The sequence below is a fragment of the Mus caroli genome, chromosome 4 (assembly GCF_900094665.2).
Source record: "Mus caroli chromosome 4, CAROLI_EIJ_v1.1, whole genome shotgun sequence".
Classification (NCBI taxonomy): domain Eukaryota; kingdom Metazoa; phylum Chordata; class Mammalia; order Rodentia; family Muridae; genus Mus; species Mus caroli.
The window spans coordinates 95257797-95285675 of NC_034573.1; the positions used below are offsets into that span (position 1 = coordinate 95257797).

At 40.3% G+C, this 27879-nt stretch overlaps 2 protein-coding genes across 17 annotated transcripts in view; one reads left to right on the plus strand and one right to left on the minus strand.

The window, feature by feature from the left end:
* Positions 1–7882, minus strand: part of Wdr78 (WD repeat domain 78) — an 83495-nt gene extending 75613 nt beyond the window's left edge. For all 7 annotated transcript variants that reach the window (XR_003836401.1, XM_029475697.1, XM_029475696.1 and 4 more), the window contains exon 1: positions 7385–7882. Coding sequence is in view for 6 of the 7 variants with exons in the window: in XM_029475697.1 (XP_029331557.1) it covers positions 7385–7431 (47 nt within the window). In the remaining variant the exon portion in view is untranslated. The remainder of the gene's footprint in view (positions 1–7384) is intronic.
* Positions 7603–27879, plus strand: part of Mier1 (MIER1 transcriptional regulator) — a 51764-nt gene continuing 31487 nt past the window's right edge. Inside the window, exons 1-6 of one of the 10 annotated variants that reach the window (XM_029475705.1) lie at positions 7700–7793; positions 8834–8934; positions 11514–11587; positions 20614–20638; positions 20757–20793; positions 24412–24557. In XM_029475705.1, the coding sequence (XP_029331565.1) occupies positions 7733–7793; positions 8834–8934; positions 11514–11587; positions 20614–20638; positions 20757–20793; positions 24412–24557 (444 nt within the window). In that variant the 5' untranslated portion in view covers positions 7700–7732. Of the gene's footprint in view, positions 7794–8007; positions 8097–8127; positions 8266–8767; positions 8784–8833; positions 8935–11510; positions 11588–12533; positions 12758–20613; positions 20639–20756; positions 20794–24411; positions 24558–27879 lie in introns of those variants that run through there. The other 9 variants (XM_029475701.1, XM_029475700.1, XM_029475702.1 and 6 more) reach the window with 9 other exon arrangements.

Sequence of the window (27879 nt, forward strand, 5' to 3'; positions counted from 1 at the left end):
CCTGAGTGCTCTCAGCTCCTTCTCTAGCCTGCCATGATGGTAATGGACTGAACCTATAAGCCAGCCCCAATTAAATGTTGTCTCTTATTAGAATTGCCTTGGTCATGGATTCTCTTCTCAGCAAAGGGAACCCTAAAGACAGGGTATTCTTGCTAAATTACATAGTGATCAAATTACATAGTGATCATGGAATTCAATTAAATCAACAAATATTTTAATCTATGAAATTTGGTCTATTAAATGAGCAAATGACACTAATTCTCAAAATTAACTAAAGCTTTGGCTCTCATCCAAGATCTATCCATTTTGGAAAACATCCATGATCTCATTATAAAATAAGTACTTAATGTCCTATGAAAAATTAAGTAAAAACTATATGAACCATATCTATAGAAGGATAACATATTAAAAGAGACTTGGAAATCTAATAACTAAAAATTCAAAACTGCCTATAGATTTTTCTTCCCAATATAATGAATATCAGATAATTTTCATTAGTGGAAAAAGAAAAGATTTCATCCTGCCTGGAGAAAAAAAATACTATCAGGCACTCCATGCTCCACAACTTCAGGAAATAAATTTGTACTTCTCAAACTTCCAGGCACATATCCACAGGAACCTCAGAAATGCTGTCTTGATATTCACCTTTGGGTGAATTAACAAACGAGTATTCCGGAGAAGTGAAACTTTCATTAAAACACACACACACCAAGCCATACCTGTGGAGGTCAGAAGACAACTTACCAGAGTTGGTTCTTTTCTCCTATCGTGTGGGTCAAGGGGAATGGACTCAGATATAAGGCTGAACAGCAAGCATCGCTACCCTCTGAGTCTTTGCATGGGCTCATCACTTCTCTTTTAAAGCTTCCTCAGATATATTTTGTGAGTGGTGGGCTAAGTTTACCTCATGTGCCTTGTCCCTACAGAGGTCATAAGAGAGATCAAGAGTGCATGAGGTCCTCTGAAACTGGCATTCTGGGTGATTGTGAGCCACCATGTGAACCCAGGTCTGCTGCAGGAGTAACAAGAGCTCTTAACTTCTGAACCATCTCTCCAGCCCCACTTTCTGTTTTAAAAATCCTTTTATAAACAGATTATTAGTGTTTAAGATAGTCAATATTTGGCTTTTTAGTTTTAAATGATAAAAACAACACTAGTCTCAGTTTTAATGAAGTTACAGTAAGAGTATGTCCTTTCACTAAGGGTTTTTTAGGACTGCTTCCTAAAAAACAAAACAAAAACCAAAAAACATGATTAGTGAAAGGACATTTTCTTCTTTCCAGGGCCCCTACTGTTTCTGAACCAAGATTCAGGGTTAAAACAATGCCAGTGAGGGAGAGGACCAGACCTGAGCCAGGATGGGTGAGACCCTCAGACCTCATCAGATGTTTCCTTGTGCGATGGACGGCAGTTAGCTCAGAATCTCACAACTGGCCCAAGAGCAGAGAGTGACTGAGGACTGCCCAGCCACAACTGGGACCCTGCATCACACACCCTCCCTAAGGCTCAGACCAGCAAGTGGAGGTGGAAAGACTGTAGGAATCAGAGATAAGGGATGACAGGAACAAAACAGTGTCTGTCATCTGGAGGGCACAGGCCTGCTGCACTTGTGAACGCACAGCAGCAATAGCTGCCTGCAAAAAAGCAGACTAGTCAACATTCTATCTGTGTGTGTGTGTTTAAGTATGTGGCTCCTAAGATATCCCCTATAATCTAGTGGCTGGCCCCACATCCAGAAGTGTATGGACAGTACAACCTAGAGTGAATGGGTTATTAAATTAACAACAGAAAAGGATAAAGTTGAGGGGGACAGGGAGACTTGGGAGGCTTGTGTTGAACTGGGAGTAGGTAAAGGGAACAGGTTGGATGAGTATCATCAAAATACACTGCATCAAGTTCTCAAAGAATAAAAACATTTATTGAAAAAGGATTCAAGCATTCTCATACATAACATAAATGTAAATACACATGCCCACAAATTTGGTTCCTCTTAAAATGACTGACATTGAGTGGATAGGACTTGTAGTGTTGAACAATAAACGTTCATGTATCTATTATTTTGTAATCCAATTCTTATTAAAACTCCAAGATACATACAGAAAGCCATGTGAGCAAAATGCTAAACTAGAGCTGGGCGTAGTGGTGCACGCCTTTAATCCCAGCACTGGGGAGGCAGAGGCAGGTAGATTTCTGAGTTCGAGGCCAGCCTGGTCTACATACAGAGTGAGTTCCAGGACAGCCAGGGCTACACAGAGAAACCCTGTCTCAGAAAACAAACAAACAAACAAACAAACAAACAAACAAACAAAAATGCTAAGCTAATCCCACGGCTTGTAGGCACAGTCCACTGATCCATGGCTTTCCCTAGAACTAGAGTGAATAGTTTTTACTTCTAAAGCACAATAAGGAGATGCTGTAGACATGTCTAGATATTAGTGACTGCCTGGTGGAGCTATCTGCTCACAGTTGAGAATACAGAGTAATATGAATTTCAGGGGAAGGTAAGGGTAGAGATGCTATGTGACCAGTGAGGTAAATGCAGAGATGCCAAGAGTTTGGGGATGTAAGAGCCACAGATGCAAAATGACCAGTGATGGTCAGAATAAGAAAATTAAGAAATCACCAAATTTGCCATTTTATTTATTTATTTTTCTTTTCTTGAGACAAGGTCTCAAGTGTGTATTTCTCTAGCTGTCCTGGAACTCACTAGGCAGACCAGGCCAGGCTTCCAAATGCTGAGACTAAAGGTATGCATCATAATGCCCAGCAAGCATGACTTTGTTTTTATTTTGTTTTGTTTCTGTAACCTTTTTAAAAACCTCAGAATCTCCAGTTCAGGGTGGCCTCAAACTCCCCATATAGCTGAGGATGACCTTAAACTTCAAAGCTTCTTTCTAACAATGAAGACAACAGGTTACAAGAATGAGGAGGCTTACTCATGTTTTCCACTCCATCACATAAAGATCTTGAAAGTCATCATTTTTGATCCCACAGAAAGACTGAACTGAAAACCACCACTTCTTTTCAGTTCCATCAGACAATTGAGATCACGGGGCAAACAAGTACCCTAACAATTGGAGATGACAGAGAAAAAAAGACCACAGCTTCCAGAGAACGGACACTTGATCTAATCAGGGATCAGAAACCGTAAAGGACAATTGGCTGATTACTGAAGAATGAGCAGAGGCTAGCTTAAAACATAAAACCCTCTAGGAACAGCTGTAAGGAGCCAGCAGGCTTTCATCTTACCTCCATAAACTCACCAGGTGGATAGAAACTGTTCACACACCCACAGCAACCTGTTCTCCTTAGCAAGTACCTATCCTTACAGAATGCCATTTTACCAGAGCTGAAACAACTTGTTACCAAGGCCTAACATACACTGGGGCTTGGGGAGGGAAGTAACCTAACTCTAGCTCCACCTAGCCATCTCTTCTTACAGAAATAGGAAAAAATGCTGAGAAACAACGTCTCCATGTTTGGGGGTATATACTTGTAATTCCAGCCTTGGGGAAGTGGAGACAGGAAGATCACACAGCAGGGGCAAGAGCCCAGTAGGAGACCAAGACCTAGTCATTTTACAGGATAGTCTCTGCCCAGGACATCTTACACAACAGCAGGGCTTCTGCAATACAAAGGAGTATAAAACTGCAAAGTTCCCAAAATTTAAGAAGTCTTTACAGTAAACAGAAAACCTAAAACCAAACCAAACCAAACAAAGTGTATCAAAATGAGGATACTAGAGGACAACCAAACCTTCAACATTAACACCTTCAGCAGAGAGTAAATACAGCTTAATTCCTAGTCATACAAATTCAATGGTACGTCTGTCAGCAACAACAGAAATGTAGGGCATACTGAAAGGCAAGACTAAGTGTGAAGGGACAAACAAAATGACAAACCCAGACTCAAATATGACAGATATTCTGGAATTGACAAAACTATGAAATGAAAAGAATATGCTTGGGGTTCTAAGTGGAACAGTGGATAACGCTCAAGAAAAGATGTTCTTGTTGCCCTTCTCCATCAGAGCAGGCCTCTAAAGCAGTCTGTGGGTTAGGACAAAAAAGTAACAGCACTCCTCCCATACATACACACACCCCTGCAGTTCTCTCTCTGGGACACAACAGAATAATAAAGCCTACTGAACCTTGAGTCAGAAGGCTAAGTTTAAGTTCATGGTCCTTCCTAGTGGGGGCTCGGCAGGCCTGGTTAGATACCTAGGTATGGCCTGTCTAGCTCTCTGGAAACCTGTGGGAACCAGAACTCTCTCTGCCCTGGGGATCTGAAGGCTACTTTCTTCAGGACTCATGCTATGCTATATTGGCCACCATCTCTTTCTGAGATTCTGAAGTTGAATACTCTCTCCAACTCTCCTTCAAAGTCTCATCATGTTGTGTCCGTGTAGGATGCTCTATATCTTCTAATGTTCATCTCCTTCAAGGCCCAGTCATGCCCCCTCCCATATTCCCCCAGCCAACTCAATAGTAGTGAGGCTCTCTCTAGTTCAGCTCATTTTGAAGGGTAATCTCATTGTCAGGTCTTTGCCATACACCCACCTCTCTTTAAATTATAACAATAAACAAATGAATACTCAATAAACAACAAGATGAGAATGTGTAAGGAACTAGAATAAAACAACTGGGTAGAGAAAGGAGTAAAGAGAGTTAAAGGTTGTTTTTAGCACAATGGGAGAGTGTATGTTTGTGAAGCTAACAGGAAGACTGCAATGTGGAAAAAACACGAAAGCAAAAAATTGGTAAAGGATATTTTATAAAACTAGAGATAAACTCTAAAAAAAACAATGAGAGACAATAAGTTAAAGCAATAACTAGGCTTGAAACGTTGTGTTAGTCAGGTAAAGTTATGGTAGCTCACATCTCAAATCTTATCCTATCTTTGGTTAAGGACCATGCATTTATTACAAAGGCCATTTTTTAAATTTCTGAATCTCAGCTCCTGTAAGAGTGCAAGCTAATGTTTTGGGAAAGAAGGCACACCTTAGACTGAGCATTCTACAGAGGCTGATTAACAGATTAAACGTCACGGATTGTGGAGAGGTTGTAATGTTTCGAGCACAGAGCCTGTTTAGAACCTACTTCCTTACCTTTGGCCCTCAATTGCCTTTCCTTGCCTACCACATCCTTTTGATTACCAGGTGAAATCCTTTGGAATGTACTGGCAGACCACTGATTTCCACCAACTAAAAGGCCTTAAGACTGTTATCAGAGTACCCAAGGGCTATAACAGAAAGTTCCCCACTCTGCTGAAACCTACCAGCATCCCTTTCCACCAGTGTATGTAAAAAGTGCCTTGACTTACGATTTGTCATTCCTATCAAGTCTCATGAGACATTTACCACACTGGAACCTGGTGTTTAGGAAACCTGAATGCATGTTCCCAGGCCATGGTCACTCACACTAAGCCCCAGAGTAAACCATCTTATCGCCTTTGAAATGAAAATCATGGTAGCTTTTGTGTTTGTTTTGCATTAATAAGTGTTATATCATTTTTGTCTTAATTTGTATAAATTTAATTTAGTTTCACTTTAATATCTCCATAAAGGCAAAACAGAAATTAAGCAAGAAAAAAACCTAAGGAACAAGCTACAAATGTGTATGTTCTACTTATTTGTTCAGTTTACAAATGTGTACTAAAGATGTTCTCCATTCTAGGTAAGAGTCTACAGCAGTGCACAAAACAAAAGAGGATATAAGGGTGGGGGGTGCACACCCACAATCCCAAGACGTTGGAGGCAGAGGCAGGAAGATCTCTGTGAATTAGAGCCAGCCTGGTTTACAGAGAGTTCCAGAAACCCTATCTTGAAAAACTAAGGAAAAAAAACCTAGAGAATATAATATACTCATGGGGATAAACTCGAATCGTAACAGCATTCCTGTTGTATGTGTGTGTATATGTGCGTGTGCTGCGGGATGTTTCTGTCATACTCAAGGGGCATAATCCAAAGCCAGACCCCGTGGGGACTTGGAAGAAAGGGAGCAGTTACTCGGAGGGAAAGGGAGAAGCTTAGGGGAGTTTTGAGCAGACTACTATATGGAGGGAGGGTGTTGGCAAGCAGACTAGCCAGCCAGCTATTCCCCTGCAGAAATGGCTGTTAGGTCTGGAGAGCACAGCTACTTGGCGAAGTGAAGTGGCCCTCAATGCTTGGCGGTAAAGATGCAGCACCCGAGGAAGTGCAAGGGTTGCAGTTTAATGAACTGGGGACTGCGTACTGGAAACAAAGGGGCAGTAAATTACAGCGCTGAGGAAGAATTTTGAGCACACTAGGTGTAATTGTTTCAGTTTTGTTTTCTTGAGAGAGATCTTGAAGAGATAAGAAAGCTTGTGAATCATGCATATACTTAACTTTGAAAGGCACAAGGCAACAACGAAGTGAACCACCTGCCTCCACAACACATATTTAGGAAGCAGACAGATTAGTAAATCTGTCTTAGGTGGCCCAAGCCTTTATTTAATCCTAGCACTTTCAAACCAGTTCCATGTCAGCCAGGGCTACACAGGGTGAAAGACCCTGATCTATAAACATAAACAGATATTGATACATAACAGCAGAAACTAGCCACGAGCCTAGTGAAGGTTGAAAAATGTCCTATTAGCTAACTGAAGCATTTCAAAACTCAGTAAGTAAGTGGTCATTTAGATCAAAGCTGATGACGGGCTAGTTAACAACTAAAGTGCCAACCGACTGTTGTAAGCTATTGGAAAGCACTTTTTCGGTGAAGCGATGTAAGGCTGAGCACTTAACTCAAGGGCAAATGCAAGGCTCTCTCTTCAGAACTTTCAGTAAGTTCAAAGGGCGAATTAGTTGAGCAGAGGGTTGAAGAAAAGATGTGGCTGGTCTGGGAAGACCGCAAAACCACTGAAATATTCGAGCATGAAAGGGGGAATATTTTAATGAAAATTCAAGGAACCACTTCCAAGTCCAACGCCACACGAGTCCACATTATCTTTGGGCCTTTCTCCTAGCTTAGCGGCATGTACTAAGCAGTTAAGAGTCTTAAGGCAAGCTGGCAGAAAGAGAGGGGGGAAAAAAATCCTCTGCTGGCGTACATATTAAAATTAGCTTTGGTTGCTCAGAGACCAAGGAGCCAGAACACAACCAGACAGCATGGAAGTTGAAAGACCAAATGAAAGAATACAAGAAAAAGCGCTTGGAAGAAATAGGCAGGGTGGTCCTCGACAAACCCCGGTCCAGCATGGCAGCGGGAGTTTTACACAGACCGAATCAAGCCAGAGGATCCGGCGCTGCCTGGGGGGCTCCGCGGGATCGAATGCGTTGGGAACCCCTTTCCAAACCGAAGGGCTGGCTGTCTCTCTCCGGGATCTAGAGGAACGGGCCACACGGTTCTAGTGCGGAACTTACGTGGCGAAGCTGGCCTGCTTGCGGGTGCTCGTCGGAGAGCTATGCATGGTGGTGACTTTTTAGACCAGGGCTCGGCGCCCCCTTCCCCAGCAGGTTCTGCGATGCCCGGACTCCAACTGCCTGCTCAGCAGCTCAGGAATGTTTGCCGGGCGCCATGGCGACCGCGGAGCCTGGCTCAAGAAGCGGCCGCGCGGTTGGCTGGCCGCTCGAGGTGGAGGAGGAGGGCGGAGGCGGAGGGGAGGGTAGAGGGTTGGTGGAGCTGGAGGAAGCTCGGGCGACGATTCCGAGGAGGCGGGCGGCCCAGGCCCTAGGCCCCTCCCAGGCTGCGAGTCTCCCGGCTGCAGGCGGATGGATGGGGCGTCTCCAGGCGGCGGCGGCAGCAGCGGAGGCGGCGGCAGCAGCGGCGGCTGTAAGTGCAGCCTCCACAGACCATCTTACCCATCCTTTGATCGGGAACCGGGGCCCCAGGGGCGCTCGCAGTCTCCTTTCCCCACTTCCCCTCCCCCCAAGACAGAGCGCCGCCCGGAAGACTCTTAACTTCCGGGGCGGGGCTGCCCGAGTGTACCGGGAGGGCTGGCGGCTTGGAGGCGCTGCCGTCTGACGCGCATGCGTAGTTTCCGCCCCGCCCCTCCCCGGTCTTTCGGCCTTCGCGGTGGCGGCGGCGGCGCCCAATCTTCGCTGCTTCCGCGGCGCGCCGGGATTACGCTGCGGAGTGAGTTTGCGGGGCGGGCAGGCCAGCTCCCGCCCTTTTCGGTCGGCCCTCGCTTCGCGGCAGGGGTGTGGCTTCCTGGCCACTCCCCCGTGGCTCCACCTCTGTGCCCCTGATTTCTCTAGCTGTCCAGCCAGTTGAGGTTGGCTCTCTTAGCAGAGCATCCCTTGAGGTGATAGGCGCAACCTGGGTCAACCTGCCGTTGTCGGAGGGAGCTAGAGGGGCGAGAGACTCAAGAGACAGCATTGCAGGGAACCAGCCGCTCCCAGTGCCTATCTCCCCCGCGAGTGGCCTTATTCTTTTAGCTTGTAATGTAGATGCTTGCTGGCCTGGTGCCCATCTCTGGTCCTTGCGTGTTGTGTGACCTTGGGCAAGTCTCTTCCCCCACTCCCGGGGAGGGCTTCAGTTTTTCTATTAAACCTCAATTTTTGTAATTTTGCAGAAGACCTTAGGCAATTTTAAGACCAGCTAGGTTTCTAAGACCGCTTAACAGAGATGACCCGGAATTGACTAGACTTTTCTCAAATCATGGGTGAAATACAGAAATGTAATTATTGGGCTCTTTGTAATCTTTAGCATTGCTTATAAATTGCAGGACTCAATTTTTGTTTCATTTTGCTGAAATTCCCACGGGGCGGTTGACCTGGTTCTCGGACATCTTTTGAAAATGTGAGACTGAGTAAGCTTGAGGTAACTGTTTCTGTCTCTTTGCTACTGAGGCTTTCTTTCCTTTAATCCAGATGGTGTGGTGGCTCGATTCTCCCAGTGCCTGGCTGAGTTTCGGACGTGGTTAAGAACCAACTGGTTGAGGTTCAATGCAGACAAGACGGATGTGATGCTGGTAGGCAAGGGCACGACTGGAGATGAAGGGAGGGCAAAGGCAAGCTCCCTCATGTAATAAAAACATGATTATTGTCTGTGCTAGTGTTGTAGGCGTGCTAATGGCCAACCCTTCCAAGACTTTGGGTGATATAAAAGTGACATCAGCAACGTTAAGATTTATAACAAGTTTGCAAATATTGATAAGATGATAAAATAAGGCCACTGGATGAAATTTTATGAAAAAAATTATGAAAGGAACCCAAACTATCCTTTGAAGAGTCAAATTTCTCTACGTGTTTTAGGATGGCATTAATAAAAGAACAAAGGAAAAGATAATTTCTGTTGGTTGTGGAGCCTCCATATGTAATGTGCCGCTGTGCTTTTCATCCTGTAGTCCTGCCCATTAAAGTCAAGATAAGTTCAGATGTCTTTGAAGAAGAACACGATTCTAGGTACTTTGTCTTCACACATACAGTGTAGGCTGTATTTCCTAAGAAAAGTTTTAGGAAGGAGTTCAGAAAATAGTTCCCAAAGAGGACTCGTGGACTTGAAAATGTTACATGTATTTCTTGATGTACTTTGAGAGCTACTCTTTGAGTTGCATAGACAGATATGCCTAGAAAGCACAGACATATTACTAGTTTTGGAATCAGGCGTTGGTGCTGAATAAAAGGTTGTATATCTTAGGCAAATGTAAGTTGTCAAGGTAGTTTTTGTTGGTTGAAGTACTAATTGAAGTCCTAAGTGATGCTAAGTATATTTGTTAGCAACTAGATATCTCTGGAGAGTGTGTGTGTGTGTGTGTGTATTTGTGAGTGCATGCATGTGTGTGCATCGTGCATGCATACACATATATGCACTGTCATACATATGTCCCTTATAGCTACTATAAGTTGTTTAATAACTTTTTTAAAGTATTGGAGCTTGAACCCAGGGCCTCATATGCTAGGCAAGTATTTTACCACTGAGTTATACCCCAAGCCCTCATTTTATGTTTGCATTGAAAATTCAGTAATTGCCATAAAAAATACACTACTGGAGAGAATAGTTGTGAGTAGCTTAACATGGTAAAAATTAATATTAATTTTCCTCAAAATAAGGAGGCTTCTTAGGTTTAATTAGGCCTAATCTAGTATTCCCTTTTTTCCTTTGTTTTTAGAAACCAAAAACCTTGCATAAAAGTTGGAATTAGCTACAATTTTATTTTTTAGTTTAATTCATTTTAATATAGAACTCTAACAGACTTAACTACATTGGATATTAATAGATGTCACATTAATAAATTCTAATGATTTCGATCAGGTTATTGGTGAATTTTTCCTACGCATTTACTCTGCCATGTCCTGCTTTCAGATACATGTTTTTTGTTTGTTTTCTTTTCTTTTTTGTGAGCCCAAGTATAAATTTTGGCTGTTCACATTTGAATACAAAGAGAATGCCTCATGGACTTATGCAGAGTACTGAAGAACTAGGAGTGATGGGTGAAATCGATGGAGAAGTAACTTTTAGCTTTTAGGCAGGGGAGAATGAGCCAAGCATTTGGACTGTTTTTGAAAAGAGTAGGTAGCCTCTTCAAGAGGTATAGTGAGTCTCTGGAAGTCTGTAAACGCAGTCTGGCAGAAAAGCTTGGCAGCAAAACTTCCTGACAGATCTTACCTGACTGAGGATGGCAAGCCCTACTTAACAAAGATAGGGCTAGTGAATTGCTACACATACCAAAAGGGTAAGGTAGAGTTTCCAGAAGGACATAGCTTTTCTGAAGGTGGCTTCTTAGACTCTGAACAATGGGACTGTGGAGAGAATGAAATGCAAGTATACTGAGCTCAATAGTAATGTGTTACGTGTGACCTACAGGATTAAAGCTATTTCTCCTCATCGCTAGAATGTCTAGGAAACATCCTAGAACACTTTATTTTTCTAAGAGGGAATATGTAGAGGGAATTTTCCCCTTCAGATAATAATGCCATTTAATGGTAATAATATTGATTGGAAATCTCAATCAGTTTAAAGGCATTTAACAGTAAGTGCCTGATTTTCTGACTTTGAGGGCTCACTCAGTAAGAAGCTTAAGGAATCTTGAGTCTGCTCTTTACCATAATTGAAATTTTTATTAACGTTTTAACTGAAGAATCAAAGACTCAATAGACTAAAGCAACTTGTACTATAATACTAAAATTCAGCAATACTCCAGTTTTCCCTTTAGTGGCCAGCAATAATCCACATATATTTACCTTGCATATTTTAGTGCAAACTCCCCCCTGAACCCTTTATTATTTTTACCTGTGCCCACATACATCCATTGGTTTTTGTCTTCAGGGGTTTTTTGTTGTTGTTGTTTTGTTTTTTTATCCACTGAGAACTATTTGGATAAGAGCTGACATTTTAAAAAGTCCAAGGTAGTCCCTTAACTTAATAAAACTGTATCAGTGCTAAAATATTTATTTCCCTCCAAGAATTTGTGGGGGGAGGAAGCTTATATAATCTTTAAAGTAAAGTGAAACTACTATAACAAGTGCAGTAAATGGTAAGAATTGTTTGTAGATTTGGGAACCTTAAAAGTTTTCCTTTCTCTTCTTTCCCTTGCTTTTCTTTCAGTAGAAAATGTGCATCAGATGTTTATGTTTAATTGGTTTACAGACTGTCTCTGGATTCTTTTCCTGTCAAATTACAAGGTAATGTCCTTTCACTTAGCAGCTACTTCGTATACCTATACATGCAGTTATTCATGCACAAATTGTTATTGGGCTTAAGACTTTCAAGTTCATGTCCAGTGTTAAGAAATGGGAAAAGGCTTAATGGAATCTAGAATTTTAAGGAAACAGAAATCATTTCAGAAATCAGCATTCTCCCAAGTGCATTATAAGTATGATGTTTAAGAAAGTAGTATGTACACATTTGTGCAATGATTTTTTAACCATGGTATATTCCTCAGAGGTAATGAGTATCATTTAACTGATTGATTTTTGGTAGTCATTTTTGAAAAACTTAATCGTGTCGGAAAAAACGCTGGCCTTAAAAAAAAAAGCTTTTAAACTTACTGCCCATTTTAATATCTGCCTAAATTATCTACTTTAGGAAACCAGATAAATCATTGGCCCTGGCCATTATCAGTATGGACCTCAAGGCCAGTTAGCAGTGCATTAAAACAAACTTTCTACTTGTAAGTATTTTAGGCATTGCAAATCTGTACGTACTGTCTCCGTGCAGTCAAGTAGGCATATCCATAGAAGAGCATTACTTTACATTTGAAACTTTTGTGTAGTTGTGCAAAAATTCATCCGTTGCAGAGCTGTGTTACTACTGGCATCACAAAAAGTGAGGAAAATGTAATGTTCTCTGCTCTTCATCTTTGCGCTGTGCCAATTTGGGGGAATTGGAGTTTTCTTGCTAGGAATCACCAGGGGAAGTATTTGTCAGAGCGTTTCGTGTTGCTGTCGCGCCCAGGCAACATCTCTTTCCCAGCAAAAAGCACTTCAGAAGTGACCGACCGGTAGAATAGGAGGTATTTTTCTCCTGCAAAGTGAGTACCCAGAGGGGACCTCTCAGGACCTCGCGCGCGGACTGCCCCCCGCCCCTCGCGCGCTCCCCCGGGACGGCGGCCGCGGGATCGCGCGCTCCCTGCTCCGCGCGCGCCCGCCGGCCTCTCCCCTCCCGTCCCGCCGAGCGGGGCGCCGCGAGGGGGCGGAGCGGGGTGTGGTGGCGCGCTCGGGCGGCTCCTGCGCGTTCCCGCCGAAGCGGCGGCGGAGAAGGCAGCGGGAGCCCCGCGGCCCAGGCGCACATCCGGGTTCTGGCCGCGACCCGCCGCGGCGATGTGACCCGGTGGCGCGGCCAACATGGCGGAGGTAAGAACGAGCGCCCCTCCCCGGCGGGGCCTCGGTGGAGGGCTGCGGGCGGGAGGCGCGGGCCTGCCCGGGCCGGGCCTGCGGCGCCGCTGCCCACCTGTTGTCCGGCCGGGCCGCTCGGCTGGGCTTCCCAAAACTTAGTTGGGCGCAGAGGCGCCGTCGGACTTGAGGCAGTTGGGAGGCGGCTGCTGCGGGAGGAGCGGGCGAGGGCGCCCGTCCGGAAGCCGCCCAGGGCGCAACTTCGCCGGCCGGCCCGCCCGCGCGGCCCGCGGACTCCTCTCTGCCTGCTCCCGCGAACTTTCTTCCCTCGCGAGCCCAGAAGTCGCTGCTCCCGCCAGCCCGCGTCACCCCCGCCCGCGACTGCTGACCTGCAGTCTAGGCAGGGGGCGAGCAGGCTGACACACCTTCGGTTAGTTTAGTAGTTTTCCTGATAGTGGAGAGGTGAGCAGGAGAAATTAACCCAGTAGGCCCTATCCAGCTTCAAGCTTGGGACTCTTCCCCCTGGCCGAACCTCCAAGTTTCTTTTCCACGCTATAGCTCCTGAACCAACTAGGCTAAAAACTTAGAAATCAAAGGTGTCTGTAATTATTTACCTTTTATTTTGCTCTTCTTAGAGAAAACTTCTTGTTTCTCTTGTTCCTCTGCTGTAGGATAGAACCCAAGGTTCTTGTGCAAGGCAGATAAGCAAGCAAGCGCTCTACTACGGAGCCACATCCCCCCCCCCCCCCCCCCCCCCAGCCTTAGCTTCATTTCCTAGTAAACAAGTTCCTTTGGTTAGCGTTCTCAGATTGGTAAGCAAGCAAGTTGCTTTAGGTGTAATTTGATCTTAGAATGTGCTGTAGGAAATTTTAATATTGTGTCTGGTTTTAAGCCATCGGTTCTGTGGTTTGTTCAATTTTTAATCGGTGAATTTCGTTACTGTTTGTTCCCCCTGAGTTCATATTGTTATATTTGGACTTTTTGGGATCTCTCTTGAGGCAAGTCTTGTAAATACTTGATTAATAAAGCAGTAAGATTGCTAAACATCTTCATGTTTTTCTGTCGAGGGCACCCAAAAATAGATTGAGGAAGTATTTGATTTTATTTACCACTTAGCTCTCAGTTTTCAACTCCTTCATTTGCTAAATGAATTAGAGAGTGACTACTTTTGTTTATACATAATATCCTTAAGCCTTGGAGTACAGAAACATAAGATGATGCCTTTCCTGTACCAGTCAAGCTTCTGGAGTGTTAACTTGTTCTTCTGTTATAGAATGACCTTTAGATTTATGTTTTGAAAATTTTTAATTTTATTTATTTATTTGCTACTAAAGGAAGAAGAGATTTTCTGGTAGCAGGACTGTTTGCTGCCAGAATTGAGAAGACTTAAAGTTACTTAGAGCTAAAATGCATTAGTTGTGTTTTCAGGTTGTTTTTTTCCCATTCATAGTCAAAGAATTGCAAGACATGAGTAGTGATCGCATTACTTTTACTTGACATAGATATGCCTGGGTGTGATCCACCAGCCTTCCTTCCCTGGGCTCCTGTGCTGCCAGAGGAAGTAGAGAGTATAGATGGATTTTCAGGCATCTTATCAGCTAGCCTTCCCTGGACTCCCGTTTGCTGAAAATCTACTGGATATATGTAGTATTTGCTACACTGCTGTGCTGTGGCCTCAGGTCTATGTGGTTGGACAGTCATACTCCATGGCACATTATTGATACGAAAACACTGAAACCTAAAGAAATGTCACCAAAAAAACTGAGTGCCAGCATGCAGTTTTTTGTTATAGAAATGAAAAGTGGCTGCATTCATGTGAGAATGGGAGAAGTGTGCCCACCTTGGCCACTTCTTGTTCTCTAGTGTAAGCTGCTCTTCTTAGGTATCCCATCATGTGGAGAGGGAAGACTTGGGGCTTGCAGGAACAGCTGGATGGGTCAATCTTAGGGACTTGACTTTCATTTTCATTGCATTGTTTAATGACCTGGTATAGATTTTATATTCTTAAGTTGCCTATAGGTTGCCCTTTGCTTTGACTGTGTAGGATGGAACCCATGGGTCTCATAAACTTAGAGGGGTAAAGGAACTTTACATGTCAACAAAAATTCTAAAACAGGTGAAGAGAAAAGTACATTTATCATTTTCCTTGTCTTGGTTTTTTAATAATTGAGGTTTTTTTTCTTTTTGGTTTTTTTTTTTTTTTTTTTTTTTTTTTTTAAGAGTAATTCTGGAAAAAACATGGTGACGAGATGATTGATTGGTTAACAATGTTTTACCTCTGCATAGACTTTTCATGGGGTTACTGTCTATAATGTATGCAGCAAACATTTTGCATTCTGAACTGTTGTGCTTTTGATTAAGAGGAGCTGGGGCAGTGTCCATTTATTTTTAAATGTAGGAGACTTGACACTTAAGAAGTGAGGCTTCGGGCCAAATCTTAAGTATTCTGTCCTCCCCCTCTTCAGAGAATGAGCCTGACCCTATTTTTCTAAGAAAAGTACTTGATTTGTGAACTATAACGGGCATTAAATATGATTGGAGTAGGTAGCAGTTCATTTTTATACGGATCGTTGTCATCTTTGTGAACTCATATAGGAAGAATACATTTAGCGGTTCTTCAATTTTGGTAACATTAAATGAATTTGTTGTACACAGAAGAGTTAGTACATGTTCCCCTTCGTAGTTCTTTTCTGTAATATTTCTCAGCTTATTATCCCTTAAGATTGCACACTGTAAGGTTATTGAAGCAGGCTCTCAGTTATACTAAAGGGAGGAAATTACAAAGTAGTCACAGTTTTACAAAGTCAGTGAGGAGGAAAAAAATAAGGGGAAGAAATAGTTGATCCTTAGGGCTTTTTTAAGGAGTGTGGTGCAGGGACCTTTGGGAACAAAGGATTTTGTCATTTAAATTTCAGAGTATGTAAACATAGATGGATGCTAAAAGGAAAAAAAAAAAGCCACAGTACAATTTAAGATCATCTTTTTCACCTGAACTTCACATCTCTAACAAAATATTTAAATGGACTTCCTTAATGTATTGGTTTACAGTACATGTTTTCAACAATAATAATTTACTTACTATCACATCCATCCAGCTTTCACCCACGCGCGCACACACTCACACTCACACAAAACCCATATTCCTTGCTTAGCATTATTTGAATTTACTTGGATTTTGGTTTGTGTGTTTTTAAGGAATTGGATGGAGTTGTTTCTCTTCAGGGTTAGTTTCCCCTCTTTAATAGCAGTGAATTAAAACTGTAAGCAGTTGTCTATAGTGGTGATGAGTTTCATTTTCATTGCTTATTATTTGTTCCTCAAAGCTATCCACAATAGGAACTCCAGTGATGTCTGAGTCTTAAAATACTTAATTTGGTGGGACTAAGAACCAACACACTTATTAATAACCTAGGTGGGAGAAATAAAAGAAGTGAGTTAGTTTAAAGTAATGTTGGTGAAACTAATCAATTTCCGATATGACTTAACCGTTGCTTGGGATTTTCTGTATAACTTTTAAAAGTGTGTGTGTATACGCTCGCGCATTTCTAAAGAAACACCGCACAATAGCTTCCTGCCAGCTGGCATAGCCTTTTCCTGTAGTCATAAATTTAAAAAAAAATCAAGTCAGAAAGCAATATTAAACTTACCCACCCTTTGGCCACATTTTGAGTAGTGCATAGTGAAAGTAAACCTAGGTTTTAAAGGCTCTTAAAGAAATGTAAGGCTTTTCACCATAGAGAAAATGAAACTTGGTCAGGGTTTGTACACTTTTGTCCTCTGTGTGTAGCACAGTCAGGTCCCAAACCCAGACTCTGAGTTCCTGGCGTTTATCTTCCATAATGCTATTCTGCCTTCGGAAATCACCTTCAAGTGGTCTGCAGAGGAGTGGCATCCTGAGAAGAAAGGCAGGTTTAAGTGACATACATCTGTGTGGAGGAGAGGAGAGTGGAAAGCTATGTATGACACTGGTGTGCATCCTGGAATAGGATGCCCCCACTCCCACTTAGCTTGGTTCCTCCATCCTTTATGAATCTGACTTACCAGCAATCTTCCTTAAAAAGTGATGGCAACACTTAAAGAAATGGTGATAGAATTGTTTTAAGGGGCAAAGTCACTAAGTTTTTTTGTTTGGTTGTTTTTTTTTTTGCATTGAAGATACAGTGAGTCTTTGATCATGATTTTTTGTAAAAATAATCACAATATTCTATCTAGTCTCTTTTCTAGGTTTGGTTTTTGACTCTCAGAAATTAGAGTTTTCTGTTTTAGAGAATTGCAAAAAACTGAACATGGTTGAAGCTCTGAGGTTAGAACAGTGACCTTATCAACAAACATGACGCAGTTGTGGAGTGGGGAGGCATACTGGAGCAGTTTAGCAGAGCTCCTGCTTATATTTCAGCCTGTTGTTATCTTTGATGTCCTCTGCCTAGTGTTAATGCTTTCTGTCTTACATAAACATATATGTGCCAAAAAGACTAACTTTTTAAAATTATAATTAACAAATAGTTAAAAGTAGTAGTTTTTAAAAAGATTTTAAAAGACGTAGAATTCCACAAAACAGTCCTCATTTTCTTTTTTTAAAAAATGAGTAATGCAATTACTCATTAAACAATTAAAAATTAAGCAATATCTGATTACTGACTCATTCCCTGGATGTAGCAGTTACTATTGATTTTATTAAATTCCCAATATATTTTTTAGTATTTCTTCTTTTATCCCAAACACATACTCTGTCACTTCATTTCATAACAAACTCATGGTGTTCTGTTACTTGGAAGAGCTGTGTGTCATTTCTAAACTGTGTAAATAATGAATTTAAAAGTTTTACCCAACTCTTTGCTTTGAACAAGCTAGAGTAATAAGTAATATACACACAAACACACATGAACACATATATTTTGATGTAGGTCGATAGGTGTCATGGTAGGCTACGTTGAAGTTGGTAAAAGAGACCCCGAATAGTTATACTCATTCATAGGTTTTTGCAGTAATAATGTTTGTGTCTGTTTTAAGAACATTTTAATTCCCTAATTCTTTTTGCTCATAATTTTTTTTAAATATTAAAAGCTAAATGATCTAGCCTGTCTTGGAGAAGATGGTTAAATAAGGATACTAGTTCCTAAAGAAATACAACTGTTAAGCAGGATAAGTACCAACTTGTTTTATATTTTAAACATGCTTTGAGCTGGTGAAAAAGATGTTAGAAATAGAAAGTAACAAGGAAAGAGAAGAGAACAGGGAGGTTTGCCTTGTCTTAGAGGTGAGAGAGAAGCCACCTCAGCTCTTCCTTTATTGCCACCATGGAACCTTCTCCTGTTCAGTGCGTGGCCCAAGTTTACTATTGTATGAAATGAGTGGACAGAGGAGGTGCTGATGCCACAGTTATGATTAAAATAAAGTAATTCCATTTGAGAGTGTGTAGCACTATGAGTGTAAATTCTGCTGTTCTCTTTCATTTTACAAAAGTGCTCTCATTCTATATGGAAACCCATATATTGTGATTTTAAACTCAAGTTCATCTCAGAAGGTAATCATTTTTGTCATTTGAGTAAAATTTCACAATAAGAGCTTTTAAAATGCTTGTTTTCAGCAGGTAATGATTTAATTGGATGCAATTAAGTTACAATAAACTAATCTCACCTTTCCCTCCTAAACTGATAAAATTTTATTTGCAACATAAAGTACTAAAATATATAGACACTTAGCATGTACTGTCCCTCTCCAGTCTGTGAGTGTTACCTTCCAACAAGCCCAGTGTGTCTGACAGAATGTCAGCTCTCTGTAAACATTAAGAGATGTGTTCAGTGGAGAACCCTGTATTCAACAATGGTGCCAGTCCTCTAATCATAGGCCCCTTAAGGAGTAGAAAGTATTTAGGGCCTTTTTAAAATTTCAAGCTGGCAACTATTTGCAGATAATATTCATCAGTGTGGTATTGTCACTGTTGGTGAGATGTTCTTATAAACTGAAATATGCAGTTTCCATATTCAGTGTCCCATTATTGATAACAGCTAATGCCATTAAACCTTTTCCTGTCCAGTAGTATTACTGTTAGGCAGAAGATGTGTGTCGTTGCTACCCCCTACCCCTGTCCCCCAAGATAGGTCTCACTGTATATTTCTGGCTAGCTTGGAAATCTGTCGACTAGACTGGTCTCAGACTCACCAAGCTCTGCTCCCCTCTGCCTCCTGAGTGCTAGGATTAAAGGTATGCTACCACACTTGATTTCAGGAAGATATTTTTTTAATCAGAAAACTGTAAAACATTATTGGAATGTTTAAAAAAAAGTAATGTTCTGGAGGTTTCTCTTTGAATCCTAATCCATAAGAAAATATGGTCATTTGCTTAAAAAGGGAAAGGAATGTGATGAGACTTTTCTTTGGTACTGATCAACTTGGAGCCAAGTGAAGTCATTAAACTGTGTAATTGTCCAAAGGTCAGGCTTTACAGTTGGGATAAAGATTTAAAATGTTTATTTGGTGGATAATTTGAGTGGTGCGTATACCTGTTTTATGTCAGAATTGTGTGGCTCTGCCCTTTTATAGTTAGAGTGTTCTTTCTGTAGCATCCTGCTCTCCAGCTTCCCATCAGAGAAACCAAACTAAACTCCAGTGACTGTTCTGGCACGGTCACTTTTAAATAATGATGGTGTGCTGTAGGACTGCATAGAACTGCCTGCACCACACCATCATTAGGGTTTGTTTGATGATGATGATAGTAGAAAAACCATGCTGAAGGGATGGATTATTTTTTTACAGAAGTTTAGAGGTAAAAATTGGACCTTTGCAAAAGTGTGCCTGCAAAGAAGCCAACATACATAGCTCACTACTGGAATCTGGAAAGCTGCTCTCAGAACAGTGACATGACGTAGGCAGCTTTCAAAGTGGAACTAAAATACCTCACAGGGATCTCTCTAAATCCCTGGCTCTTGAAAACTGGACATTTTCTCCATTTGTTTATTGCCTTGCCCCTTGGCCCTGCTGCGTTTAAAGAAGAAATAACTCTTAATAACATGCTCCATGTTTTGCTAGTGATTTCTGCCTTCTCACAACATCCACACGTAGTTCTGGGTGAATTGGCATCTAAGTTTTCCCATGTTACTGGATTTGTCTAGAAGGAACTCCATGTTTAAAGATGATTTGTTTATAATTGTAAGTTAGCTAAATTGAGAAAATCACCACACTCTCCAGCGGCAATTAGTAAAAGCCGTTGCTACCAATGTTATCTTCAGATTTTTCCGTGTTTTGTTGTGTTACTGAGTGAGCAGCACAGTAATGGTGTGGTTAGTGCTGCTGCACACCTGCAAGCTCTGCACTTGGGTGCTGAGATCAGTGACAGCCTGGACTTCAGAACCATCTTAGCACTAGAGGCTGAGGTGGGGACATAGTTGACGGTAGAACACTTGCCTGGCATGAACATGTCTGAAGCTCTGGGTTCTGTCCCTAGTACCATGGTGGTAGGGAAGAGGGATTTTCTACCTCCTGTTTCCCAGTTTTGTTTTGTTTTGTTTTGTTTTTTTTAAGCTTTAGAGACCATTTGCTAGCAAACTTGTGCATAGTTATTTCAGTATAAATAGGAGAACACCTATTTCTAAAGATGTTAAGATTTAAAATCATACCTGTTAATTATATATTTTTGAGAATTATATTTCTTTTTTAAATGTGAATTAATTTTATATTACTATTTGCTTCGAAATCAAGAATGTTTCAGGTTTTTCTTTTAGGTGTAAGCATAATGGAAGGGAAAAATTAATGTGAAAAATGTTCGTTTGTGTTAGACATTAAAACTTAGTGTTGTTTTGGTGTCGGTAGTCAGAGTGGTTCTTATAGTGTTTGTGAAGGTATAATACACAATGCTAATTTGTTTTCTTTTCCCTTCAGCCATCTGTTGAGTCTTCAAGTCCAGGTAAGTGTTTTTATATGTGTTTTTATAATCCTGTTTGACTCACGTTTGTCCTATTCACGTAAAGGCTAGAGTAGCTAGACTGCGATCTGAATGCTACTTTTTTTTCTGGGGGAAAAAGAAATGGAAGAAAGGTTTGCCTGCCCATGAAAGTAGAGGTGAGGCTGCTGAGCGTCTCCCTGCTTGGGCTCGCTCCCCTCTTTGTCCTCCCTCACCTTCCCTCCTCCCACTCTCCTCACCTGCTGTGTGTGTTTCTTACAGTTTAAAATAGATATTTAATTGAAAGTATACAAAATAATATTTTTGAAAAGGAGTTAGCTTAAAGATACTCAGAACATTTTATTTGAGGAAAAAACCTATTCACCAATGAGGGGCATAGTAAAATAAAGTAAGCCAGCCATTCAGCGGGATTTGATTTTAGATCTGAGTATGCTAGGCTGTATATATACTCGTACCTGTTTTTCTAGGATTTTTATATTCTCCCTTCAATACTAAACATATTGTTGCCTTCCTCGGAAGGGAGCCCTCTAAGGTGTGTTTTGTTTGAAAATATCTCATATTGAATATTTAGCAAAAGTGTAGCATCACGTTGCTGAATTTTGAATATTGAAGCAATCAACATTTATATTGTAATTTTTAGAAAGTTTTTTATGCGCTTAATGAATAGTCCTTTTTAATAAACCAGGTTGCTTTCTGTGGACATAAATTGTTATGTTCTGACAGTTGGATTTAATGTAAATAATTTGAGTGATCACTTTACATTTGCCTTTATCTTTATTTCAGCTGAAAAATGTCTTCATTTGTTTGTATGCCAGAGTAACGTATATTGGTCTTTGTGACTAGTTTTTTACCTTTGTGGTTTGTAAATGAGTTCAGGATGGTAGGAGTTAGAAGTAATCTGAGGTCAGAAAAGTGTTACATCACTATATTGGTTGTGGGATATAGAAATATTTCCATTATTTTTTTCTTTCAAAACCACAAATAAATTTTACTTGTTCCTAGTGTCTATGTAATCTTCAGATTTTTCTTTTCAAGGCATTCATCAATAAATTTATAGATACTAGGACTTTAACAGGAAGAACATTTGTTGCTATGCAACAAATTACAAAGTGTTACTGAAGTTGATAGAATTAAGGATAGATGCCTCCCTCCCAGGGAAAACACATTTAACTGTCAAAGTCTGTCCTGCTTTTCATGGCATCTGTACCTGGAAGTCAGTGCTAGCAGTCATTGTTACATGACTGTGCTAAATGATTTGTTTGTAGGCTTAGTAGTGTCAAAGTGCAGATACAGTACAAAATTGGTATATGTAAGAGTTATAAGAGGGGAGGGTTGTTTGTTTCTAAAGTGATTAAATGGGTAAACATGATACACTACCCTAGAGTCATCTCTACCTTTGAAAGATGATACCTTTTAGTAGTCCAAAGGTAGAAGACAAAGGAGTGATTTATCTTCATTCCATAGCAAAATACTTGTGCAAAGCAAAAGACATTCTTATTATTGAGCTACCTCTCTAGAAACTGTCCTAACAGTGGTCCTAGCATCTGGCAGAGAATAAAAGGATGTTTAGTTACTGCATACAAATAAGGTAGTAGAAACTCAGCCAAACAAACATCAATTACGGCAAGAAAATAGTTAAATTTGAAAGTTTATATGTGGTATTTATGTGGGAAAAACGTTGGAATAAAAAGAGACGCTCAGTTATACTTTAGCATTTAGTATAGAGAGGGAGGGAGGTGACAGGCCTTCAGGTAGAACTGTCACAAATGATGGCAAATGATAAAGACTTCAGGTAAGTAATATGACATTCATGATTTGGAACTGTGTTCTAGTGAGTTACAATGATTTTTGGCAATATCTATACTCAATAAGAATTATATTATGCTTAGGTTAATAACATCCAAAGAGAGGGATCGAGATGTGATTTTTGAGTATGGTGGATGTTTTCCCTGTATGTTTATATATGTACTGTGCAGAGGCACTCACAGGTTTCAGAAGAGTCCTCTAGAACGTGAGGCAAGGTGGGGCTAGAAACTGAACCCAGGTGTTCTGCACAAGCAAAATCCTTAAACCATCTCTCCAGCTCTAGTAATAGAGCTTTTTTGGTTTATTAAAAAGAGTCTTTTTGTCTGCAAGGGTGAATATAAGTGTGGCTTGCTCTGTGAAAACACTTCATTGTTGATTGCTAAATGTCAGAAGAAAAGTTTCAGGAAAGTGAAAGAAAAAATGATAAGACTAAAACTCCAATTAATGGTCCTTAAATCATGCTCTCATGTGAACTCTCCTGTCCAGTAATTCAACTTCTGGAATACCAATGAAATTAAGATAGTCTCTTACAAGAAATTAAGACAGGATGCTTTTCTTTTTTTTATATAAATCCTTCTGAAACTTGCATAATGACTAATAACTCATTTTGATTAAAATCTAGTATAAAATAGAATAGCATTTGTACTTATTTTATATTTAATATCATTTTTCAAATACTTCTCAGAAAGCATTGTATCTGCCAGATGCATTTCCTCCTCAGGGTGTACAGGTCAAGCATGGTAGTAAACTTAGGTGTTCCTTAAGTGGTTTTTGAGACAAGATATGTAGAGGACTTGGGAGAAGTTTGGAGCACAGTAGTTGAAGTTATAGCTAGGATTTAGTTCCATCTTAGCTGTCACTGCTGGTCCTGTGTTTAGAAATGCTGCTTACATTCCTTAAGCCTTGCATCTTTCTCCCTCCTCCCCCTTTTAAGTGGGGTGATAATACCTACCTTATACCACTTCTTGAGTTCTGAGATGTTTGTTAAATAATTATGCATATTGTTTGGCACATGGTAAAAGAAATGGTTCTGAAAATGTGAGCGTTGTTGACTCAAGGACTCAGATCCATCCGAATGCCGATGTTTCTTCATTTTACTTAATGATTCTCTTAAATAGAGTGAGACAAGGGTGCTGGCCTGTCTGTTAATGCAACCCTTAGCATGGCACACTTGTTTATAAGCAAGCAGTACTTTTCCAGACTGAAGTCTTGGTTTGGCAGTAATCAAAATGTGGGAAACGTCTACAGAATACCCATATTCCCAGCTTCTCTTGTCTATTTGAGGATAACCCTATTGATTCTACTAGCATTTCCCCCAAGCCAGGCTAAATATTGGTTAGGATATACAGTTCCTTTGAATTATTTGAACTACCTTTGATTAAAAATTTTATATGTCTTAATACATTTTACTCTTATAACCTCCGAGTTATTTCAGATCAAAATCAACTGTTTAAGTTCAAGATAACTACTCAAATATTAAAATATGTTTTCAAGATATTGCTGTGATATAACGTGTATTTTCACTAGACAGACAGATGTTGCTTAACAGCAACATACTGATAAACTCAGGTGGTTGTGCAAGTATCAGAGCAAACCTCTACAAGCCTACCACATACCTGGACTGAGTGGCATATCCACTGTAATATATGCAACCTGTCTTTGACCTAAAGTTTATTTTGTGAGAGATGATGGTATTTTCTGGGACCAGAGAGACTCAAACATTAATTGGGTGATTAAAGCATTGTTTGTTTTGTTCTTCCCTCTGCACAAAAGACTATTCTTTCTTGATAGAGCTTTTATTTTTCTTTATAATGTGATGAGTAAAGATAATTTTTTAAAGCAGAAATATTTACTGTATCTTTTTTCTGATCCTTTTTGACATACATTCAGATAAGCTGCATATATACTAAAATAACACTGTAAGATGCACTGAATCTGGCTTACCATACATCTGAAATGTTCTTTACTAGGAGGCTCAGCAACATCAGAGGACCATGAGTTTGATCCATCAGCTGACATGCTGGTTCATGATTTTGATGATGAGCGAACATTAGAAGAAGAAGAAATGATGGAAGGAGAGACAAACTTCAGTTCTGAAATAGAGGATCTTGCGAGGGTAAATGACCTTCACTAGGGGTGAAGCGGGGCAGCACGTGGAGAGGGGGACATGGAGACCTCGGTGCTCTGTTTATGCTGCAAATTTTGATATAACCTTAGGTGGAATATTTAATATTTGAAGTTGAGGCTTTAAAAAAATGGATAAAATAAAGGAAATCAGTAGTAATTTTCAGTAAAACATACATCTGTATCAGAAATGGACCATGAAGGAGTCTTAAATATTCTCTCAGGGACCTTTTTTCCTTGAGTTACTGCATCTTTTATTTACTCTTTTCAGAGTGAGTAGATAAGCTGATGTCACCCGTTTCCTTCCCTAAGTGTCTCTTGCTGTCAGGATTGCCCTTGTCCTTTTCATGTTGGAGAACTTTTCTCAGTGGTATTCTCTGTTCACTCTCTGACTTTCCCTATTCTCCCATTTTTTTCTTCAGTCTTTTCTGCACTTTCTTTTTCATGTAAAGGTCCTAGTTTTGTTTTGGTTTGGTTTTTGGTTTTGCAAGACATTGTTTCTTGTGTAGCATTGGAACTCACAGAGATGCACCTGCTCCTGCCTTCCCAATGCTGGGATTAAAAGTATATGCCACCAACACCCGTCTTATATATTATTTTGATTATTGGTGCTAGACCTATACTTCTCTTCTTTTCTTTACTGGATAAGTGATCAGAATGTCCTATGAAGGTCAGCTGCATCAGAATATAGAGTAGACCCTAAGTACAGCAAATCTCCCCAGAGTGGGCTCCCAGTCTGTCTACATGTGCACAAAGCAAGTTTGAGCCACATGCATACCAAGTCTTAAAACTACCAAACTTCGTAGTTCATGGTTCTGCTCAGTGTTTTTTAGTTTGTACTTCTGGATTAACATTAATGTTTCTGGTTTTATTCACCAACTTGACTTTTTCTTTAGAAGCTCAGCAAATACCTCTAAACTTAGTATTCCCTCATTACTTGTTCTTGCTGTCTATAAAAACTGTCACTTTAGCCAGGCAGTGGTGGCGCACGCCTTTAATCCCAGCACTTGGGAGGCAGAGGCAGGAGGCCAGCCTTGTCTACAGAGTGAGTTCCAGGACAGCCAGGGCTACACAGAGAAACCCTGTCTCGAAAAACCAAACCAAACCAAAACAAACTGTCACTTTAAAAAGTACTTATTTATTTACATTGATGCCTAAATCTGGAACCAGGAAGAACTTTTCCTTCATTACCAACGTTGAGTTTATAAATAAGCCTGTCACTTCTCCCCACTAAAATATCTCCAACCAGTTCTTGCTCCATATCTACCTCAATAGGTATTTTTCTATCCTAGACTATTATGACCACGTTCTAATTGGTTTTCCTATTTCATGTTTTACTATGTGTCTACTATATTTCCATTCAGTATCTGCAATAACTTTTCTAAAGTATAAGCCATTTTATTTTAACCTCATATAACTAAAGAAAATCTAGATTTCTTAATCTTGCTGTAAAACCAGCTGCTTGATAGGACTTTTTCCATTTACCACAGATCACCTGTTAGGCTGTACGTTAGTAACTGCTGTTATTCTTGGAGTAGTTAGTTTGTTCCAGGTTTGAGTTTTACTTGACACTCTGGGGTCTGGATTCTCTGCCTTCTCTGGATTTGGTATTGCCATACCAATATGTTAATCATGTGCTCTGACCTTGTCATTATGGCTTAGTTTTGTTTTCTCACCACAGTTTATACACATTTGTACCTATAGGTAATACCTATGCCCTTCATTAATTACACAAGACAAGCTGATGTTCTAATAAAACTTATATGTATGACCTAATACGCTCCATGATAAAAGAAGTGTATAACAGAAATAGTGCTGGTACAGAAAAATGGAGGGTAGTACTCTGTATAATAATTATCTGTGTTTCAAAATTTAGTTGAGGATTGAATGGAGTCCTGATATCATTTAGTTAAATCTTTCCAGGGTCCTGTTGGGATCATTTAGTTACTAAAACTAACATTATCCACAGGGCCTATACAATTTTTTTAAACTTTGACCAGAGAACTGTATTTAGTTTTGGTGGCTATATTGTGTATTGATTATTATAGAGCCTCTTACTGTATTTGAGGTTAGGAACAGTCTTTAAAAGTAACAGGGTAGTCAGTCATTGCTATTTTTTTCTTTTGGAAATGTTAATTTAAATCTCTAGAGGTTAGAAAAGGGAAGAAAAAGACTAGAACTAATCCTATGTGTTTTCATCTCCAGCAGTTTTACTATTCAAAAACTCCTGACTTCCACATAGAGCAAAGTCTTAGGTTTCAGTAGCTCCATATCTAAAACTTTCATAACCTGATGCTAAACAGTGCGTTAGATTTCATGTAGTTACAAACTTTATAGCAATGAACCAATCCATCTTTTTTTTTTTAAAGAAATATAGAAGCAAGGGGGGGGGTCATTTGGAGCTTTCATTGTTTGAAGTCTGTCTTGTTTATTGTTTTAATGTAATTATGAACAAATTTTTCACAATTCATTCACAAATAAGCAGTAAATTTGAGAAATTTCACTTTCACCTTTGTTTGAGTTCTTTCAGATTAGAATCAACTGAGTAAGTTAAAGATAGCTATTCAAATAGTAGAATCCTTTGAGGGTACTTTTAATTTCATTCAATTTGAATTCAAAAGTTTTTAGTGAGTACTGTTGATATGAGCTTTGATGTGTATTGTCATAGCTGTATATTGTCAGTATAAAGATGTTACATATCTCTTATATTTAAGTATTCTAATGAAATTAGATGAAGTGGTTAGAGTTTGTTGTGGTATTAATAGAGATGTTAAAGTTGTTCACATAAAGGTTATGAAGTATTTGCTGTGAATTACCAGTACCAGAATTTAACCTTTTCCAGTGCTCTGTGAAAATTCAAGACACCAAGCATGAGCATAATTCCAGTCCCACAGTGAGAAGCAAGATGACTATCAACTACATCTATGATATCACTGTACCAGAAAAATCTAACAAAACCTATCCTTAATACACACCTTAAAGCACTGGACACAATTCCAGTTACTCACCAAAGCCTAGGGCTAGGGATTAGGGCTATTCACTAGAGTCCTGTACTCACTCACCTCCTGAGTGCATAGTCTTCACCTCGGAGTGAAAAGCCATCTGCCAGTCCTTACCGTGTCACTTGTCTGAGCTCTCCTTCTAGCCACTGTCTGGTTAGCTTACACAGATATGACTGCCCACCTACTGTTACAGTGCTTACACAACTTATTAAAGCACACTGTAATGTCCATCTATTTTTATTCACCTTGTGTCTGTCTATATTCCTCATAGTCTTGTCTACTCAGCCCTTATCTCAGATTGCATTTTACCTG